Source organism: Rhinolophus sinicus, linkage group LG14, assembly GCF_036562045.2.
Source record: "Rhinolophus sinicus isolate RSC01 linkage group LG14, ASM3656204v1, whole genome shotgun sequence".
Classification (NCBI taxonomy): Eukaryota; Metazoa; Chordata; class Mammalia; order Chiroptera; family Rhinolophidae; genus Rhinolophus; species Rhinolophus sinicus.
The window spans coordinates 53,441,515-53,460,767 of NC_133763.1; the positions used below are offsets into that span (position 1 = coordinate 53,441,515).

Below are 19,253 nucleotides of genomic sequence, written 5' to 3' on the forward strand. Positions count from 1 at the left end.
AGCCAATAAGAGGCCTATTTTTTACCTAAGCCCGTTCTTGGGAAACGCAAGGAGTGCGTTCCAATGAGGACTCTACGAGAAGCAAATCTAAGCCAATAGGAGGCTTGAAAGTGGAGTCGTCCCGCCTTAAGTCGAGGGGCCCAATAGGAAGCCCAGGCGGCGTGTTTGAAAGTGAGGCCAAAGAGGGTGGGGAGCGCGTGCTGCTGGGAGTTGTTTGGAGGTTGGCGGCGCGGTGCTGACGGTCCTCAGACAGAGCGATCATGGCGCACAAACAAATTTACTATTCGGACAAATACGACGACGAGGAGTTCGAGTACCGGTTAGTGCCGGCGCGGGGGCCATAACGAGGTCGTGAGTTTGACAAGTGAGGGCGCGAGGAGCTAGTAATCAAGATTGAAGCGACAGAATCAGCGCATGCGCAGCAGATTAACGGGACGGGTGTGAGATAGTTGAGAGCGTAAAGCGCATGCACGCAGGGTAGGAGGCGGCCGCAAAAGACACAGTGGGAACGAATTTGGAGGGAGAGCACTTGGGGGAGGCGGAGGTAGGCGTGGTTAGTGTTAGTGCTGACCCCCGTCACCTTGGAGGTGCCTGGACCATTCTCAGCTTTATTGAGCAAGTTGACCTTGCCTTCTTGAAACTGCTTGTAGTGCGGCAACACCATAGAATCACAGAGCCTACTAGGAAAAGGTGGCAGAGGCGGAGCTCGAATTTTCCTCGCGTCTTCAGTGGGAGTTATGAAAGGCTGAGTAGTGCTCATTAATTCATGGGAGAGGGGCGTGGTTGTCCGGCGTGTGTAGGAAGGGGACTTCGAGGAACGGAGTGCCTGCCATACCACTGGCTAGGAACATTGAGAAAAGACTTCACGTGGACCTAATCGATAACCCTTCAAATATTTGAAGGGGCTCTATTTAGGAAGCAATGACGGAGTGCTTACAGGTTTCCGGTGTTCTACTAAAGTGCCAAGATAGGCCAAGCCTAAAAAATCTGGAAATACTGATTTCAGAAAGGTGCTATGTACGGACTGTGATGGAAGCACATAGAGCTTGCCCAGGCTGGTGAAGAAAGGACTCCCTACAGAGTTTGCATTTGAGAAATCCTAAATTCATAATTCTAGATGGGAGAAGTGTGGAAAACAAAGGGTTCTACAAATGTTGGCATTCCACTAGTCTGTTTTAACTATAATACTTAAAACAACTTCCAAGTTTGCATCTTATCTTCTCAATTGAAGAACATAAAAAGGAAAATTGTGTTTCTTCTTCAGCCCAGTGCAGGGCTCTGCCCTCTAGAGAACTCAGTGTGTGCTGATAAATATATTAATGGTCTTTATGCCATGTCCCAGGGAAAAAACCTCAGGCCCCGCCCAATTCACTTTCTCTTCCTCAGCTGTTTTACTCTACATCTGAATTAAACTTACCAAATCTATGTGCTTAGAGCACTTTGCAGGGTTAGGGAATGTCATCCCCTGGAAGATGTAAGTCTTGGCAGTGGTATTTTGGTTTAAGAAAGGCTTTTGGTTTTTGTGTGTTTTTGTTTTCTTTTGGGGGGTTGTTTGTTGTGGGTTTTTTTTGCCTACTTAGGTACTGAAGCCAGTCTTTGGGCCAGGGGTTTGTTAGAATGTAAGCTATTTTCAAACATTTAGACTGGAATTATATTATCTCTTGGGGGGGGGGGAATCTGTTACTAGCACAGAGAGAGCATTTAGTACATTTTCATTGAGCGCGATGCAGCCTATCTGGGTTAGCCCAAGTCAAATCAGAGTAGGCATTTCTTTGCCATGAAAGGAGACTTATCCTTGGCTAGGAAAGCATGAAGTTTCCCAAAAGAAGTCTCATGGCACAGCCCTTCAGAGTTAGGAAAATGAGATTGGGGATAGATTTTAGAGGATAAGACATTGACATTTCATCCTTTGTGATGGTTCTTCCACAGAGCACCCCATAATAGGCCTTTCTTCTCCACAAAATCACTGTTCTCCCTTCCTTACCAATTCTATTCAAAACCACCTTTAATTAGTAACACTGGATGCCGTGGGGCCCCCATTATATTGTTTTAGGGTAATCAACTAGAAGACTAAGCCCGGGAAGGTAGAGGCGATGTAGCAACAGTGCCTGGAATGTAGGTGCTCATTCACTTGGGTTCATGCATTCATTTGTACTTTGTTTATATACTTTTCTGAGGATTTACCTAACTTGTCCTTTATTTCTAGCTGCCTCTACCCCACAATAAGATTACAGGAACTCCCTGCCATCAGAAACAGCTTCTCTGTTCTGTCCTCTCTTGGCTTTGTATGCAGGTACTTGCCTAACAGACCGTACCCAGTACTGACACAAATTCCCCCACCTGCCCATGTTTCTGTTACAGGCATGTCATGTTGCCCAAGGACATAGCTAAGCTGGTCCCTAAAACCCATTTGATGTCTGAATCTGAATGGAGGAATCTTGGTGTTCAGCAGAGTCAGGGATGGGTCCATTATATGATCCATGAACCAGGTCAGTGCAATGGCTGAAAGAACCATTGGGGCTGCTTCACTGAGGGAATGAAGGAATGATACCTCCCAGAGAAAGAGGGGGAAAGAAGGGGTGGTTTACTGGTTTCTTACCCCACCAGCCATCTAGAAAAACTGGAGCGACCAGAAATAAGAATAAGAGTAAAGTATCTGGGACGTTCAGAGATGACCTGTCAATGAAAAACCTCCTTTAATATCTAATTCAGTCAGAGGGTGCCCCTTTTTCTAAGGCCAGGTGTACCCTGGTAGAGTTTATGGCCTTTACTTCATTCTCCATCAGAAAGAGAATTCTTGGATGTGTTCCAAATGAGCCAAGGAAAGTGTATTTCTTGGTAAGACACCAGACACCAAGCTGCCAGGCAGAACGAATAAAGGACTTCCCGGGGCGGTACAAGCATAGCGAAAGAACTGATATTACCAATTCTGTCCTTGGTAGACAGGCCAGGCTGTCGGTCTGCTTCCAAGGCCATATGCTTGCATCTTAACCAAGTTATAGAGATCTGAGCGGGCGATAGCTGGGAAATGGGAGCAGGGTGCCCTGTAGGTTGTGCACAGAAGGGTGTGGGCTTGTCTCTTAGATTTCACTCACTCTTTCAGAACCTCACATCTTGCTGTTCCGGCGGCCACTGCCCAAGAAGCCAAAGAAATGAAGCTGGAGAGCCGCTTTGCAGCCTCGAGCTTCACACAGCGGTCCTCACTTGCTAACATCTTTCTGATAAAATTATGTTGCCTTCTCGTTTCTCATTTTGATATTTAAAAGATTTTAAAATACACTGTTTGGATGTGCTGGTGACTGCTTTGCTTCTGAGCAGAGCCAGCAGCACACGGCCCAGCCAGGCCAGGGCTCTTGGGGCTGCAGCCTTGGCTGAGTGTGGCCCCAGAAACCACGGTGAGCTCTGTGTCCACCAGATCACACCTGGCAGATGGAGGAAGCACCCAAGAACAAGACTATGGCTGTTCCAGGGACTGTGGAAACTTGCTGTTTTGGTTTTTTCCTGCCAGGTGTTGTGTGTATGGTGCTTTATGTTTCAATGTATTGGAAACTTTCCATTTTATTCAAGAAATCTGTTTCATGTTAAAAGCCTTGATTAAAGAGGAAGTTTTTATAATCTAATAATCTACTTGTAAAGGTTTTTCCCCCTCTCAGGGTGAGCATCACATTCAATATCATGGTTCTGATATCCCCTTCAGTTAGATAATGAGGCACCGCTCTTTGCTGATAATGATGTTTATTTCAACATTCGGGTAACTGGTTTTTAATCTCATCTGAAAAGCAGGCTTGCTGTCAAACATCTACTGAAATATATTTGTAACTACTGGCCGAAAATAGAGGTTATATAGGGATAACATCTCGTCAAAACAAATAAACTGTCAGTCAGCGGTGCTGCCTGTAACATAGTCCCAACATTGGAAGGTACATGGGGGCGAGGGGAGGAGGCTAGCAGCCAGAGAGTGCGCCCCACTTCTTGCCCCACCTAAGGCTCAGGCTCACCTATGGCCTGTTCACATTGGTTGGGGACTGTTTCCAGTGGTCCCCACTTTGAGCATTGGAGTCACCTGGGTAGCTTTACAAGTACTGATGCCTAAATCATTCTTAGAGGTGTTGACTCAATTGTCCTGGGGTGTGGCCCGGATGTAGGGATTTCTAGCATTCAGTGGCAGGTAGTTACAGCACTAACCTTTGAGAAAACAGGTGTAAATTGTAGCTGTTTAAGAAAACGTTTCACCAAATCATAGATTACCCTCTACTTTTACAAATAACAGTAGTATTGGGGGCAGCCGGTTAGCTCCGTTAGAGCGTGGTGCTCTTAACAACAAGGTTGCCGGTTCGATCCCCACATGGGCCACTGTGAGCTGCACCCTCCACAACTAGACTGAAACAACTACTTGACTTAGAGCTGATGGGTCCTGGGAAAACACACTTAAAAATAAATACAACAATAGTACTAAATAAGGGAGATTAATCTGCCTACTTTCCCCTGTCTTCCATCCATTTATTCCGAGAGCAGGAGTTCTTAGAGTGTGGTCCCTGGACCGGAACCCTGGAAACGCATTAGAAATGCACATTTTTGGACTCCACCCTAGACCTACTGAATCAAAAACCTGAGGGTTGGGCCCAGCGACATTTAACAAGCTCTCCAGGAGGTCCTGATGCTCCCTAAGGTTGAGAAACCACTGGTGAAAGATTGGACCAGAGCTGAAGTTCTGGGATTCCTGCGGGGGGTGGGGGGGGGGTGTCAGATATCACCGTTATTACTAATAAAGACAATGGAACACACATGGCTTATGTCATTGGGCAAGTGGGGCTTTTTTTTTTTTTTTAGAGGTTCTTTTTATTGGAAAAAACACAGGACTTATTACTTAGAATGGTCTAGAAGCCTGGCTCTGCCATTCACTTTAGTGTTTTGTGGTGATCGTGTGGCATCTCACCTTTCTGAGCCCGTTGCCCATCTGTAAAATGGGCATCGTGTTTACCTTAGGTTTTTAGGACAGTAAACTGAGACCGGGCATGGTTTTTTAGACCTTTACTACAGAAAACCTAGTGCACACACCGGTATCATGAGCATTACACGAGAACTTGTTAAATGCAGATTTTGGGCCCCACTCAAGTTCCCCAGATGATTAGGGTGAAGGTTTAAGAAGCACTTTTAGACCAAAGGCAACTGAAATGAGAGTAAGTTTGAGTCCAAAGTGGACACAGGGCACTCCCTAGGCGCTGCCCTCACTTGTACCTGCCAGACCCATAACTGGGAGAGGTGATGTTTAAACAAAGCTCTACGTGGAGCAAGGTGGGGCAAGACTTTTCCTTATCAAAGAGGTTTAGATAATTCCCTTTATCGTTTATAACAGACAAAAGTTCCACACACTAAAAGCTCACCTGCAGGATCTTCCTACCTCACAGGCAATGCTGACAATCATTCTTGGTATCCCTCCAACTTCCATCTGCTGTAATATAAAATTCCTTCCGATACCCGTAGCAACCCCGGACCCCTTAGCCTAGAAATAGAGTCGTGGTTAAAGAAAACTGATAGCCATGCACACAAGAATTTGAATACAGAAGGTTAGAATCAAGCCTCCCTTTACTTCCAACAGCAGGAGGGAGCACCTCCGAGCATCGCTCCTTTCGCGCGCCCCATCCCCCCCCGTCGAGCCCGGGAAAAAAGCCCCGCCCCCGGCTAGGGCCCGGCCCCCATATTTCCGGGTGAGGGGTGCCCACGTGGTTGTCGCCAATAACAACCCAGCATTGCTCCCGCCCTCTGGCTAAGGCTCGTGAACGACAGTCGACTTCACCAATGGACCCATGGAGGTAGTCTGAGCGACAGCCAAAATGACCAATTAATATGAGGCAGGTGTGGGTCTAAGGCGGGACTCTGAGTACGGAAGCTGCCCTAGGACAGGCGGAAAGGAGAGGGAGAGAACTGGTGAAAGGTGCCAGAGGCAGGTGAGAACCTGAGAGAGCTCAGTAGTCTGTAACGAGGTGGGGAGAGATGGGATTCCGGGCTAGAAAGGGTGTGGAAGCTTGCAGAAGAAGGCGGCTGAGTTCGGGTCGGGGTGGAGGGAGGGCACGCATTTAAAGGGGCCAAGGCCCATGAGCAGGTAGACATTTAAAGGGACAGGTGCCCCACAGAAAAGAGACATTTAAAGGTGCAGGTGCCCAAAATAGAGCAGACCCGAGGAGCCGAGCTCGGCGGACAGAAGGCCTGTGGTAGGTTCTCGGGACAGCAGGACATTTTAAGGAGACTAAAGCCAAGCTTAGAAGACATTTAAAGAAGCATGGGCTGGGGTTTGAGAACACGTTTATTAAAGAGGCAGGGATAAAGGAGTCGCTTGTCCAGGGCCAGGTGAGGAAGATCATGCACTCCTGCTCTCCCCCATTATACTTTCTGGCTCCTCCAGGTTCCCTCGACCCCGGACCCCCGTTCCCATGCTATGGCCCCCAGTGCCCTTTAGACCTGGCGGGACTCCCGTGCTTGCGACCCCTATTTGGGGGTCTGGGTGGCTACTGGAGGGCCTTGCAGAGGGGCAGAGAAGGCAGGACCATGGCATCTAGGGCCTCTGAACCTCCCCCAGGGCGCAGCGTGACAGCAGGCATCATCATTGTTGGAGATGAGATCCTCAAGGTGGGTCTGGGGCAGAAGGGGGAGGGGCGGGTTCTCCTGTCCTTAAAGTGCCCGCTCCGTATTCTGTTGAGGGAGGGTGAACCAGGGTGGCCTCACCCCCACTTGCTGCAGTAGGTTCCTGGAGCGAGTCCAATATAGTGCAGGAAAAGTGACCCTCATCCTTTCAATTACTCAGTTGAAAAACTTATAGCAAAGGCTCTACAATTTGCCAAGAAGAGTGGGGGAGGGGCTTAATGAAGGGCAGGCAGTCCAGCGTGTCAAGGCGGTACAGGTGCAGGTATTATTTAAGAGTTTAACCGATTTGAAGAGTGGATAAGTGAGATAGGAAGAAAGTACTACAAGGAAGGAAGCAATCCCTTCTGAAGGATCAGGGAAGTCTTACTAGAAGTCGTGGTAGGCATGACATTTGTAACACGTTTGTAATAGTAATATTGACCCCTATGTTTTGAGTGCTTACTCGGGCCTGGACGTGGGCTTATTACATCACATATGTGACCTTACTGTTCCTCACAACAACCCCATGACGTTGGTACTTTTATTATAAATCTTACTTAGTAGATTGTGAGACTGAGGCTCAGAGAGATTGAGAAACCTGCCCGAGGTAACACAGCAAGAAATGGTAGAGAGGCTTCCAACCTGATTCTTATTTCAGAGTAGCCCTTAACCACTAACCATTTATAGAGCAGCAGAAGGACACGGGGCTGCCATGAACACACAGCCTCAAATGTTCTGCAAAAGAATGTGAACTTTATTCTGTATATGGTTGGAAACAACAAATGGCTTTTGAGTCCAAGAGTGATGCAATCACAGTGACACTTTCGGAAGGGTATTCAGGAGGCACCAGGCAGAGCGCTGTGCCCAGAGGCTGGGAGCCTGGCCACGGGGCTGTCGCAACTGCCCAGGTGAAAGGTGCCAAGGACCTGCTTGGTGGCAGCAGGGTCAAGAGACGAGGGCAGACGGAGAGACATTTCAGAAATAGAGTCAACAACATGAAGGGCCTGACTGGCTGTGGACAGTGTCTGGAGATGCTGTTGACCGAAAGGACAATGGCCCAAGATGGGGTGAAGATGCCCAAATAAGCAGTCGGAGCCAGGGGACTGAGACTGTCAGGCTTGGTGAGGAAGTAGATAGAATTGATCATAGAATCCCTAAGCGTCGATGAGGTAAAGGCCACAGTGCAGAGGAGAAGGCCCAAGATGGATGACACATCCCCGCCCAACTCCATTCACACGCCCCTTCCCGCCCCTGTGCCCAGTCCAGGCTTCGTGGCAGCCTGAGCTGGTGTCCCCAGAGAGCAGAGTGCGCCATCGTCAGGCAGGTGCCACTTTCACCCCTCCCGCTGTTGCCCTTCGTGCCCCAGCACTGACCCTCTCATCTTCCCCGTCTCCAATCTCCCAGGGACACACTCAGGACACCAACACCTACTTCCTGTGCCGGACACTGCGCTCCCTGGGGGTCCAGGTGTGCCGAGTCTCTGTTGTACCTGATGATGTAGCCACCATTGCGGCTGAGATCACCTCTTTTTCCAGCCACTTCACGCATGTCCTCACGGCAGGGGGCATCGGTCCCACTCACGATGACGTGACCTTCGAGGCCGTAGCACAGGCCTTTGGGGATGAGCTCAAGCCACACCCTGAGCTGGAAGCGGCCATCAAAGCCCTAGGCAGGGAGGGCTGGAAGAAGCTGTCGCTGGTGCCCTCCTCTGCGCGCCTGCATTACGGCACGGATCCTCACACTGGCCACCCCTTCAGATTCCCACTGGTGTCGGTCCGCAATGTCTACGTCTTCCCAGGCATTCCAGAGCTGCTGCGGCGGGTCCTGGAGGGGCTGAAGGGACTGTTCTTAAACTCAGCTGTTCAGTTCCACTTGCGGGAGCTGTATGTGGCCGCTGACGAGGCCTCTATCGCCCCCATCCTGGCCGAGGCCCAGGCCCACTTTGGACGCAAGCTGAGCCTGGGTTCCTACCCTGACTGGGGCAGCAACTACTACCAGGTCAAGGTGACGCTGGACTCAGAGGACGAAGCGCCCCTGGAGGAATGCTTGGCCTACCTGACAGCCCGTCTGCCCCAGGGATCGCTGGTCCCCTACAAACGCAACACCGTGGAGCAAGCCAGTGAGGCTGTATACACTCTCGCAGAATCAGGTAGGGGCCTCCTGGGAGAGGAGGCACCCCAGGTCTCAGGAAAGCAGGGGCTGTTGGAGGCTTCCCACAAGTCCAGTAGAGGGTAGAGAATAGCTACAGTCCATTTCATTCATTCTCCCAATAAATACTGAGTGTGTACCCACCTTCACCGGCACTGTGCTGGAGTTTGCGGGGTAGAGAGGTGCCCTACTCTAGGGACCAGTGCTTTACCAGGAACAGTAGACGTTAAACAGGTAATCGTGCATGAGATGTCAGTGATGGGGGGAGATCGGCCTGGATCTGGGGTCAGAGGAGGCTTCTCTGGGCAGGTGACATACAAGCTGAGTGACAAGGAGGATTGGGCCAGACTAGGAGTAGAGCAAGAGCACCCAGTAGGAGAGGGGGCCTGGAAGGGAGCGGCAGGAGGTTTAGGAGACGGGCCCCCCGGGAGAAGACACTGAGATGAGGTGTGGCTGAATGGCAGGCAGGGAGTTGCGTCTGCGGGCCTGCGGGGCAGCAGGAAGGAATGGACCTCATCCTCGGGACCCTGGGAGGATCCTGAAGGGTTTGAAGCAAGGGCGTCGTGGCCCCCACTGCCCTGGGGCGGTGTCTATCTGATGGCCTCTTCCCTGCCTGCCTGGCAGGGTCTCCTCTGGGGGACAAGGTGGCAGGGGCCCTGCGGACCATTGAGACCGCCCTGGCTCAGTACAGCCTCCCCCAGCTCTGCGTGGGCTTCAACGGGGGCAAGGACTGCACCGCCCTCCTGCACCTCTTCCACGCAGCTGTGCAGAGGTGAGCCTACCCCCTGGAGGCAAGAGCCCAGAGAACCCCAGATACCTGATCTGCCCCCATCCTCTAGCTCCCTAGCCTAGGAAGCAGGGAAGAGAGGGGCTCTCTGGCTGGGGTCTGAGAGGGAGGTAGCCAGAGCGACCTCTCAGTTCCATTCCCCCACCCTATTTATTGGGCACCTGACACATGCCTGGCCCTAGGTGTGGATGAGTGAGCCCCCATCCCTGACCACAGGGAGGTCCCGGTCCTGTGGGGAGGTGAGATTAACCTCCCTGAAACAGGGATGTGGGCTCCATGTTTGAGAGGGGAGAGATCCAAGCGGGCTTCCCAGAGGAGGTGGGCTCTGATGGATGGGAAGGACACAGAAGGGGGAGAGAAGGGTGTCCGTCCTGGGGGTCAAGGAGAACGGTGCAAACTCTGGGAAGCATTTCCTTGCCCATGCTGACAAGACTATGGATTCTCCTGCCCCCCCACCCCCCCCCGCAGGAAACGCGCTGAGGCTCAAGAACCCCTCCAGATCCTGTATATTCACAGCATCTCCCCCTTCCCTGAGCTGGAGCAGTTTCTACAGGACACCATCAAGAGGTACCAGGGCCTGGAGGTTTGGGCCGCAAGATGGGCTCGGCAGGGCCCATTTGTGACCCCCACGCCTCTCCCTCCCTCAGGTACCGCCTGCAGGTGCTAGAGGCTGAGGGCGACATGAAGCAGGCCCTGAGCCAGCTGAAGGCGCGACACCCCCAGCTGGAGGCCGTCCTCATGGGCACGCGCCGCACGGACCCCTACTCTCGCAGCCTCTGCGCCTTCAGCCCCACCGACCCAGGCTGGCCCTCGTTCATGCGCGTCAACCCGCTGCTGGTAAGGCAGAAGGGGACTGACCGCCTTCGGTGTCGTGTCCGTCAGTCACTGCTCCCCTGGCTTCCCGAGGTGGGACGTGGATGGAGGGGCCCGACCAGCCAAGGGAGGCTGTGCTGTTTGTTCAGTCAGCCTTTTGACCAATATTACTGAGCACGAATTCAGTGGCAGGCATTGTGCTTTCGCTGTGGACAGGACAACGTCTTAGACCTCTGCTGTCCAGTATGCTAGCCATTAGCCATTTATTTATCCTGAAACTGTACTGAATGAAAATGAAATACAAATGACGAAAAAAAACCTGAACGATATACACCTTGTTTCAAATGCCCACCGTGTTAGCACAGAAAGAATATGTCCATCACTGCGCGAAGTTCTCCCGGACAGTGTGGGCTTCCACAGACAGCCCCTCCCTGTCCTCCTGGAGCTCACACGCCAGCGCCAGCGGAGGGCGAATTGGGAGTGCGTGGGCACAGAGCAAGATGTACCAGCCACTTGGATGGCAGGCCCTCCCCTCCCTCAAAGGGCCCCTTCCCAGGCAGCAGGGGGAGAGTGGGATAGGACAGTATTTGCAGCTCTTGTCTAACTCTCTGACCTCCCAGGACTGGACCTACAGAGATATCTGGGACTTTCTGCGTCAGCTCTTTGTCCCGTACTGTATCCTATACGACCGAGGGTAAGGATGTTGGGGGGAGAGCCTGTGTGGGGAGATGCGGGGGCTGGGGTGGGGCAGCCACCCCACCAACACACTCGCCCTCTGTTCTGGCTCCAGCTACACGTCACTGGGGAGCCGGGAGAACACGGTGCGGAACCCAGCCCTGAAGTACCTGGGCCCAGGAGGACAGCCCACTTACAGACCAGCCTACCTCCTTGAGAATGAGGACGAAGAGCGCAACTCCCGCACGTGACCTCCCAGCCCTGCCCCCTCCCCCCCTGCCCCCAGCAGGGAGGGTGGCCAGGAGTGCAGCCTCTCAATAAACTGTGCCTCTCGTGGGCCTGTTGCTCTCGCTGTGTCTTCCTGCTCCAGGGGGTGGGAGAGTGGGCCAGGCCCTGCCAGCTCTGAAGTGGCAGTGCTCAATCCGGGATAGGGAGGGGGTGGGGTGCAGCACAGGCTGGAAAGGAGCTCTGGTTGGTGATTCTGAATGCCAGCCTCAGCAGGAGCCCACCAGAGGGCGGAAGTAGGGAGTTGTGCCAACCACTGGGGGTAAGGGCAACCAGGCAGGGCACCTGAGGTTTCGAGGCCCAGGCTGGAAGAGGGAAGCTGAGCTGGCCTGGCTGTGGACGGTGACAGATGGAGTGGCCAGGCCCTCCTCCTCCTCCTAACCCCACCCCTCCTCCATCTCCACATAGGGGCTGACTCAGCCCGTTCCCCAGCCCAGAACCTTCCCTGTGCTAGACCCTGGGGCCTTTTGTCCCTGTAGTCAGGAGGTCTGAGGGGGTGGGGACAGTTGATAAAAGGCTCCAGAGGCAGCTCCCACACCCTTGCTCAGAGCTGCTGCCCACATGCAGGCCGGGACCCAGCCCCTAGCCCAGGCCCTACCCTTCTCCCTGGGAGAGGCCCTGCGAGACGCTGGCCTCCGAGGGCCAGTCCTGAAGATGGGCACCAGGTGGGAGGGCCTGCAGCGGACCCTGAAGAAAGTCGCCTACATCCTCCTCTGCTGCTGGTGTATCAAGGAGCTGCTGGACTGAAGGCGGCAGGGAACTGCCTCCCTGCCAGCGCCAGGGCTGGTATTGCTCAGGTGGGCAGCGTAGGGCAAGCAGCAGGCACGGCCGCAGCCTCCCGGCCAAAGCCTGCCTCTCAGCGTCCCATTCTCTTCTTCAGCCCCAGCCCAGCCCCCATCAGGACCCCTGGGGCCAGCTGCACTTGACCAAGGATGGGCCACAAACAATGAGTGAAGTGTGCCTCCTGCTTTGAGTTGGTGCCATCTGTCAGACCTGCCTCATCTCTGGGCCTCCGTTCCCAGGCCGTACCTGGTGGACCTCTGTGCACAGGAGCTTGGCCTGCTGGCTAGGACCCCGTAAGACTGCAGCAGGACCTGGCACTCCTCCAAGCTTGGCACAGTGAGCCCACCAGCCCAGATGGTTGGTCTTTATCTTCTTAGTGCCAGGAATGGACTGTCCCCTAATCTCTCTGTTTGAGAATCACTGAAATATATATATATATAAAATACATAGGCCTTGAGGCCGTAAGTTCTCAGTGTCTAAAGAGGAATCAGAAAAAGTCTGCACTGGCACGGTCTTGTAGCCAGGGTGCCGACCAGGGAGGGAAGGAGGTTGTCCTGGATGAAACTGAGACTGAAAGCCAGCTTTCCTGACTCACTGGTGCCTGGGGGAGAAGAGGCGGGGGTGTGGGGGGGGTGGGGGGGGTGAGTAGACCAGGTTCCTCCCAACTTGTGGGTAGGGAAGAGTCCAGCTTGGGTGGGGTCTTTTGTGAGGCCCTGTGCGTTAAGATGGGAACGCAACCTGAACACGGGGTCTGGCCAGCTCCCGCCTCAGAGGATCTTAGGGACAGACCTGGGCTGAGGCTAGAACCCAGCTCATGGAGGAGGTAAGGGCCCTGCTCCTCCAGCTCACAAAGCTGCAAGAGAAAGGCACCTCTGTGGCCACACAGGTCCCTTAGGCTTATCACAGGACACAAACAGCCAGGAGGAGCAGAATCAACTCTTCACGTCCCCCTGGCAGCCACCAACACGTGCTTTCCCTTATTACTGCCAGTGGTGGGTACACACAAGCCATGCTTACAGCATGATTACTAACGTGCCCACTCACAGCCCCCACAACCTCAAAGCCAGCCAGAGGGCTTATCCGGTGTCCCTGGGATCGCTCGCCATCAGTCCTTGGCCCCTCTGTTCTCTCCTGAGGAACTGGCCTGGAGAGGGTGTGTGAGACCCTCCCCCCACTCCCAGGGATCAGCTTTTCCTCAGCCTTCTCGGTTAACTCCTTTTTCTCTGGGATGATTTTACTTTTCTTTTTGTAAAGGTAATATATGCCTGGAGTAAACGATTCTGGTGGTAAAAGGCAAGTTTCCCTCCTACACCTATCCCTCAGCCCCCGCCCCCCAGCGGGTAACCATGGCTACCAGTTTCTTGGGGAGCATTGTAGAGATAGTGCCTGCATGTACTGCATCTTCATTCATTCATTCATTCATTTAACAAATGCTATACAGCATCAACTATTATGCCAGTCTGGATGCTTCGGATACGGCCGTGAACAAAAGAGAACCTTGTGCTCGCCGCGCTTACATTCTGATGGGTGGAAACAGAAAATAAACTATAAACATAAAAAATAAGTAAAGAGGGGGTGGCTGGCTAGCTCAGGGGGTTAGAGCGTGGTGTTGGTGGCACCAAAGTTGCTGGTTCGATCCCCGCATGGGCCACTGTGAGCTGCACCCTCCTTAAAAATAAATAAATAATAAATAAATATAGAGATGTTATTCGGTGATAGGTGCTATGGAAAAAGGAGAAGGCTGAACTGGAGATGGGAGTGGAGGCAGGTCCCAGAGGGCCTGGTAAGCCTTGGTAAGAACTTGAACTTTGATACTGGGTGAAAGGAGGAATTACTGCAGGGCGCTGGGCATTAACTGACTTTTTATGTAAAAGGCTCACAGTGGCTGCTGTGTTGAAAACAAACGTGATGGAGAGCAAGGGTGGAAGAGGACAGACCAGCTAGGAGGTCATGGGCACAGAGAAGTTGATGGCTCAGAGCAGGCTCAGGGATGACACACTCCACACACCGCTCTGCACTTTGCTTTCTCCCCTGAATACACCTCCTACAGGATTCCACATCAGTACATTTAGAGCCTGCCCTTTCTTTTTTACGGTAGCATAGTACTCCAACTCAAGATGCTTTCTTATCCCTGGCTGCTCAACACCCCTCTTGGGCACCCACAAAACGTAGGTCAGTGGTCTTGCCTGGTCTCTTCAGAGCCCCAGAGCACAACAGTGAGAAGAGATAAGGTCCTGAATCCAACCAGAGAGAGGTTGGTGGTGGCAGTGGACACAGAATGTACCTGCCCATCTGAATCGGGGGCTCCTCCTTTCGCCTCCCCCTTATAACCCGCTCCCTGCTGCGCCAGCTCTAGCCCTTCCCTGGCCTTCTGCCTCCTTTTCCTTTCTTAGGCCCCCACTTCCACCAAGCTGGGCAGTGCCCGGAGGTATACACTGGAGTCTGAGAGTTCTGAGCATGAGGGCCTTGGCCAGCAGAGATGTCTGGCAAAGACCCCCGGGGAAGTGGCAGCAAGAGAAAGGCAGGGCCCAGAGCTGTGGCCTGTGACTGGCCCCGTGGAGGGGAGCTGAGGGACAGAAGTAGAGACTGCCAGTGGCCCAAGGAGATTGTCAGAGCCGGAAAGAGGCCCTGATGTGGAAAGACTGAGGACAGGGATAGGGAGAATAACAAAAACTTCACACGCCCTCTGAGAGCCCTTTTTGCACTACAAAGAGCTTTGAGCCTCACAAAAGTCCACTTCAAAAGGAGGCAGAACAAGGGTAATTATCTCATGTTAACGTGAAGGAAACAGGCCCAGGGAGGTGAAGTGACCCATCCAAATTCATACCCACAGCACTCTGCGACAGGGTAGTCATTTAGTGAACTCAGATGTTCTAAGCTCAAATTCAGGGCTTCCCTCAATTAGCCTGGGGATGGTGGCCTGAGGCGGGACCAGGCAAGCAGAAATGTGGAGGGGATGCCACCCCCATTCTGCAAGCGCTCCATGCTCCACGCCCCCCCCCCCCCATTTTCACTGAATCTGCACAGGCCCAGAGGTGGCTCCCTGGTCTACACCTCCCGATTCTTCTAGGAGAGAGAGCTGCAGCAGCTTTCCTGCAGTGTTCTCTCTCCACCTAGAGCGGACGAATTACTCTCTCAGGAACTCGCTAGTTGGGTGTGGCTGGTGGGGGGGTGGTGGCTGTAAAGGGAAGCAGAGTGCCAACATTGGGAGGGATGGGTAAGACCTCATCTACCCCTCGGCGCCCCTGGGGAATGGGTGGGATAAAATGGGGAAGGAGACATGGCAGAGCTGGAAGCGACCCCCAAGCAACACAGCCTGAGGAGCGGCCTGATACCAGGAGTCCCAGCTGCTTCCGTCGGGTATAAGACCCTCGATGGTGTACGAAAGGCAGGTGTTGGGAAGAGGTCTGAGGAGCCGCGCGCTTAATAAACGACATTAGAGCAATGATTTTGGGAGGGTCTCACGTTTTCCCACCAACACTGAGAGGCGGTTGGAAAGGGGTGAGTGGCACTTGTTCCACTAGCGCCAGAGCGCACACCTCCAAGGACACAGGCTCTTATTTGCGTCCGTATTTGCATCTTGTTTGCATATGAGTTATTTTCCCTTCAATAGGTACATAGAAGTTCCCAGCCACTTTCTCAGTTACTCCCAGCTGAAACTTTACTCCAGTTTCAGGGGCGTACCCATCCTTCCGGCCATTCTCTGGCCCCTCTGACCTTTAGCTCTCCGTACCCTTCCATATTTCGCCTTCAGCTCTTTATCTATCCCGGCTTCAAGGCTGCGCCCCAAACTCCTAGCTGGGTTCCAGGAGCCTGGGGGCCTGCGCCGCCTGGTGGCTGGCGGGAGGGAGGCTGAGAGCAGAGGGGTTCTGATTCGCCTGCCCTGGGACGTGGAGTTTTGGAAAATGTTCCCCCGAGCTTCCTGAAGCTAAATTTATCTCCCCCCCGCCCCGGGGGGCGCAGAGATCCCCGAGACGATTAGCGCTGCGCCGCAGCCCGCTTGCGCCGGGGGGCCCCGGAATAGGCGCCGAAGTTATAAATAGTGCCGCCCGCAGGTGTGGGGGGAGTCGGCGGGAGGGGGGCAACCCTGGCAGCCACGGCCCCTTCAGGTGGGTTGGGCGGTCGCGGTGGGGGGCGCCGGGGGACGGCGGGCGGGGGGGCTGCGGTCTGAACGCCCCCAGCGGTTTCCTGGGCGGCGGGTTTTTCGAGGGAAGCGGAGGCAGCCTGGGGAAGGGGGGCAGCGGGGAAGAGGTGGGCGCCTGGCGCGGGCTGACGCTCCGCTTCCAGCTCGGCCCCCCACATTCCAGAACAGGCCCCCAGACCCACTCACTCAGGACCCCGCCCAGGCAGAGTCGGGCTGGCCTTTCTTCCCGCCAGAAGACCTCTCCCCTCCAGGCTCTGCAGGCATCTAACTCCTCTGCGGCTGCCCTTTGGCGCACGTGGCCCAGCCAGCCGTCACTCTGACTCGCTGTCCCCAGTCAGCCCCAGGTATCAATCCTCCCTAGGAGGGTTAACTCCCAGCCGGGGCTTTCATCCTTCTCTTTGGTTCAGCACCTCACTCTCCGTGTATTTACCCCCCTCCTGCTACTTTTCCCCCAAATTAAGGTCTAACTGGTCGCCTGAAGATTTACGTTAGAACGTGCAGATCTGGGACGCTCCCCTATCCCCAAGAGGCCCCTGCAGGCCCCACACCTGCCCTCCAGTTCCCAATTCCAGTCCCGGCCTGGGGGTGGGGCGGGGGTGGCGGCAGGCCCCAGGGGCCCTGCCGGGGTTTCGTGGGAGGGGACGGGGCCCCCAGTCAGCGTTTCTTGGCCGCAGCTGTCTCGGTGGTTTGGCGCGGTATGGGCCCGGAGTTGGGGGGTAGGCGGGAATTTCAAGTCGGGGTTCCCCCCTCCGACTTCTTAGCAAACAAGGGAGCTGTGTGGACCAGAAGAGAAACGTGGGAGGAGGGTCAATGAGGAACTATCAGGAGGTTCCAGGACTGTCAAGAATCAAGTGAGGAATGGCATTTCGGCCTCTGAAAGATCCAGCTTGGGTCCAGGAAGACGTCGGGCGCGACCCCCACATATGTGGGACGTGGCGAGCCCGAGGCCCTGGGGGCCGTTCGCTTCTCTGTACCTAAGGGTTGGTGCCAAGGCGTCCGCCCTTCTATTGCCTCTGGAGTCCCTACCTCTGCTCTCCCTGGGCCACTTTCCCGCTCCCTTTTCCCTCGGCCATGCCTCCTCCTTCCCGAAGCAGCCCCCTCTCCATTTCACTAGTGCATCTGGCACTGCCGTCTCGCCCCTGGCACGGCCCTTCCCCAGGCTATCACGACCCCGACGGCAGAAGGGAGGGAAAAACCCTGGCCTGGACCCCACCCGCTCCGAGTCCTCACCAACCGGAATCTGACCGGCGAGGCCGAGAAGAAAACCCGGAGCTGTGACCAGCCTCGGGACCCAAGGGGGATAGGGACGATAGGAAAACCCGGAGCGGATTACCCGAGCGGGAGCGCCCCATGCCTGAAGCTACCCCCTCCTTCCTATAGCCCCCCTAATTCTCCAGTGAGATAATGTCTGGGGGTGGGGGGCTGTTTGGTTTGGCCTGGGCCCTCAGGGGCGCCTCACACTTTCCGCCCCTGGCTAGGGCGCAGGGCAGCGGCCCCGAGGCTGAGTCACGGCCCGAAAGACGGGAGGGAGGAACCGGGACTCCGCCCCTCCCCCTGCGCGGGGATCCCGGGTCAGCCCGGGTGAGGGCCAGGGCCCCCCTGGCGCCGCCCATTGTGGTCCAACAGGTTGAGCTGGTGTCCCGCGGAGCCACCTGCTGGAAAGGGAGGGAGGCCCCCTGCGCAGGGGGTTGGGGAGGAGAAAGCGAGTCCGACCCGGTTCGGCCCGGCCTGCCACGGGGTGCAGAACCTGACCCGAGGTGTCCGGATTTGATTCCGTTTTACACTAGTGGGAGGGGCTCTTTAGGGTACGTAGCGCTGCAGGCCCAGTTGGAAGCGTCCCGCACAGGCTACCTTCCTCAGTTGGGGGGCACTGAAGTACAGATCCTGGTCCCCTCCAAACCCACACATACACACATCCTAAAACACCCAGGCCACCTGAGTCTCTGAGCGAATCCACGTCAAGAGGTCCCTCCGCGGAGACTCAGTTTCTCCACTTAGGGAACCGGCAGGATGGAGGCGGGGAGCATAGCGCGAGCGCGCCTCCCCCTCCCCCTTCGCGATCCCGGCCCCTCCCCTCTGACAACGCCAAGGCCGCATCGGGCACCGGCTGGAGCGCAGAGGCTGCTAGCCCAGGGTGCCGATCCGTCCCCGCGGGGCGCAGTCACGCGTGGGGAGGGACGCAGGGTGCCCGCAACCTCAACTTCCCCGCTCCCACTGAGGGAGGTGAGGTGCGGCGTAGGAGCTAGAGCCGAGGGCCTGGTGATTCCCCCTCCCCCTGCCTCCCGGGGCCCTGACCTGATTATAGCCCCTCACAGGACCCCCGCGCCCACAATTCCCTAAGTCCTCGCCTCAACCCCACCTTGCCTGTCTTTTACCTCTCATACCCTTCCCTCCCGAAGTGCTGACCCTACAGAAACCCCTCTGGGAGGAATGGAAGCCCTTGATGGGGGTGCTCGGTTCCCCGGCCGCTGCGGACACTACCCCCTCCCCCTTCCCCTCCTCCAGGTTTCAGGCCAGCCCCTCGGCTCCGCCCCCTCCCTGGCCAAACGCGAGGCGGGACCCGCTTGGGATGGGCGGGTGTTCAGGCCAATGAGCGGACAGGGCGGCGTAGTGCAGGGTCGGGGCGGAGCCGCGGCAGAGGGCTGGATGGGGGTCCGGGGCGGAGCTCGAGTTAAGGTGGACTGAGAGAGATAGGGGCTAGAGGAGAGAGGAGGAGAGGGAGGGGGGAGAGGGACCGCTGCAGGTGAAGGGAGAAAGAGAGAAGGAAAGAGGGAGGAAAAAGGAGGGTGGGAAAGGCTCGGAAAGCAAAGTAAGAGCTTGGAGGAAGGGAGCGAAAAAGGAGGGTGGGACCCATCTGCGCCCTGCAGGGACTGGCTGGACCAAGGGGTTGAAGTTTATGTCCTTATTGGGCGGAGGGAGGGGGCCTGGGGGGGCGGGTAAAAAACCAGGAAGTGACAGAGGGTGTTGCTAAGGGTTTGGGGGAGTTTGGGGGGTGGC

General features: G+C 55.1%; 3 protein-coding genes across 4 annotated transcripts; all 3 read left to right on the top strand.

Moving 5' to 3' along the window:
- The first annotated feature begins 161 nt into the window (after nucleotides 1-161).
- CKS1B (CDC28 protein kinase regulatory subunit 1B) lies at nucleotides 162-3,623 on the top strand. The gene is made up of 3 exons (XM_019711875.2): nucleotides 162-319; nucleotides 2,362-2,489; nucleotides 3,104-3,623. Exons 1-3 carry the CDS (start codon nucleotides 261-263, stop codon nucleotides 3,154-3,156), a joined length of 240 nt encoding a protein of 79 aa, XP_019567434.1. The 5' UTR covers nucleotides 162-260; the 3' UTR covers nucleotides 3,157-3,623.
- A 2,176-nt stretch (nucleotides 3,624-5,799) lies between these two features.
- FLAD1 (flavin adenine dinucleotide synthetase 1) lies at nucleotides 5,800-11,382 on the top strand. Of its 2 annotated transcripts, none has more exons than XM_019711901.2 (8): nucleotides 5,800-5,948; nucleotides 6,404-6,627; nucleotides 8,026-8,770; nucleotides 9,394-9,541; nucleotides 10,025-10,123; nucleotides 10,204-10,393; nucleotides 10,990-11,063; nucleotides 11,160-11,382. In XM_019711901.2, the coding sequence occupies exons 2-8, from the start codon at nucleotides 6,547-6,549 to the stop codon at nucleotides 11,293-11,295; spliced, it is 1,473 nt and encodes a 490-aa protein (XP_019567460.2). In that variant the 5' UTR covers nucleotides 5,800-5,948; nucleotides 6,404-6,546; the 3' UTR covers nucleotides 11,296-11,382. The 2 variants fall into 2 exon arrangements, with proteins under 2 accessions (XP_019567460.2, XP_019567461.2); XM_019711902.2 differs by lacking the exon at nucleotides 5,800-5,948 and adding an exon at nucleotides 6,001-6,212.
- Nucleotides 11,383-11,565: 183 nt separating this feature from the next.
- On the top strand, nucleotides 11,566-12,683 carry LENEP (lens epithelial protein). The gene is made up of 2 exons (XM_019711904.2): nucleotides 11,566-12,126; nucleotides 12,210-12,683. Exon 1 carries the CDS (start codon nucleotides 11,891-11,893, stop codon nucleotides 12,074-12,076), a length of 186 nt encoding a protein of 61 aa, XP_019567463.1. The 5' UTR covers nucleotides 11,566-11,890; the 3' UTR covers nucleotides 12,077-12,126; nucleotides 12,210-12,683.
- The last annotated feature ends 6,570 nt before the right edge of the window (nucleotides 12,684-19,253 follow it).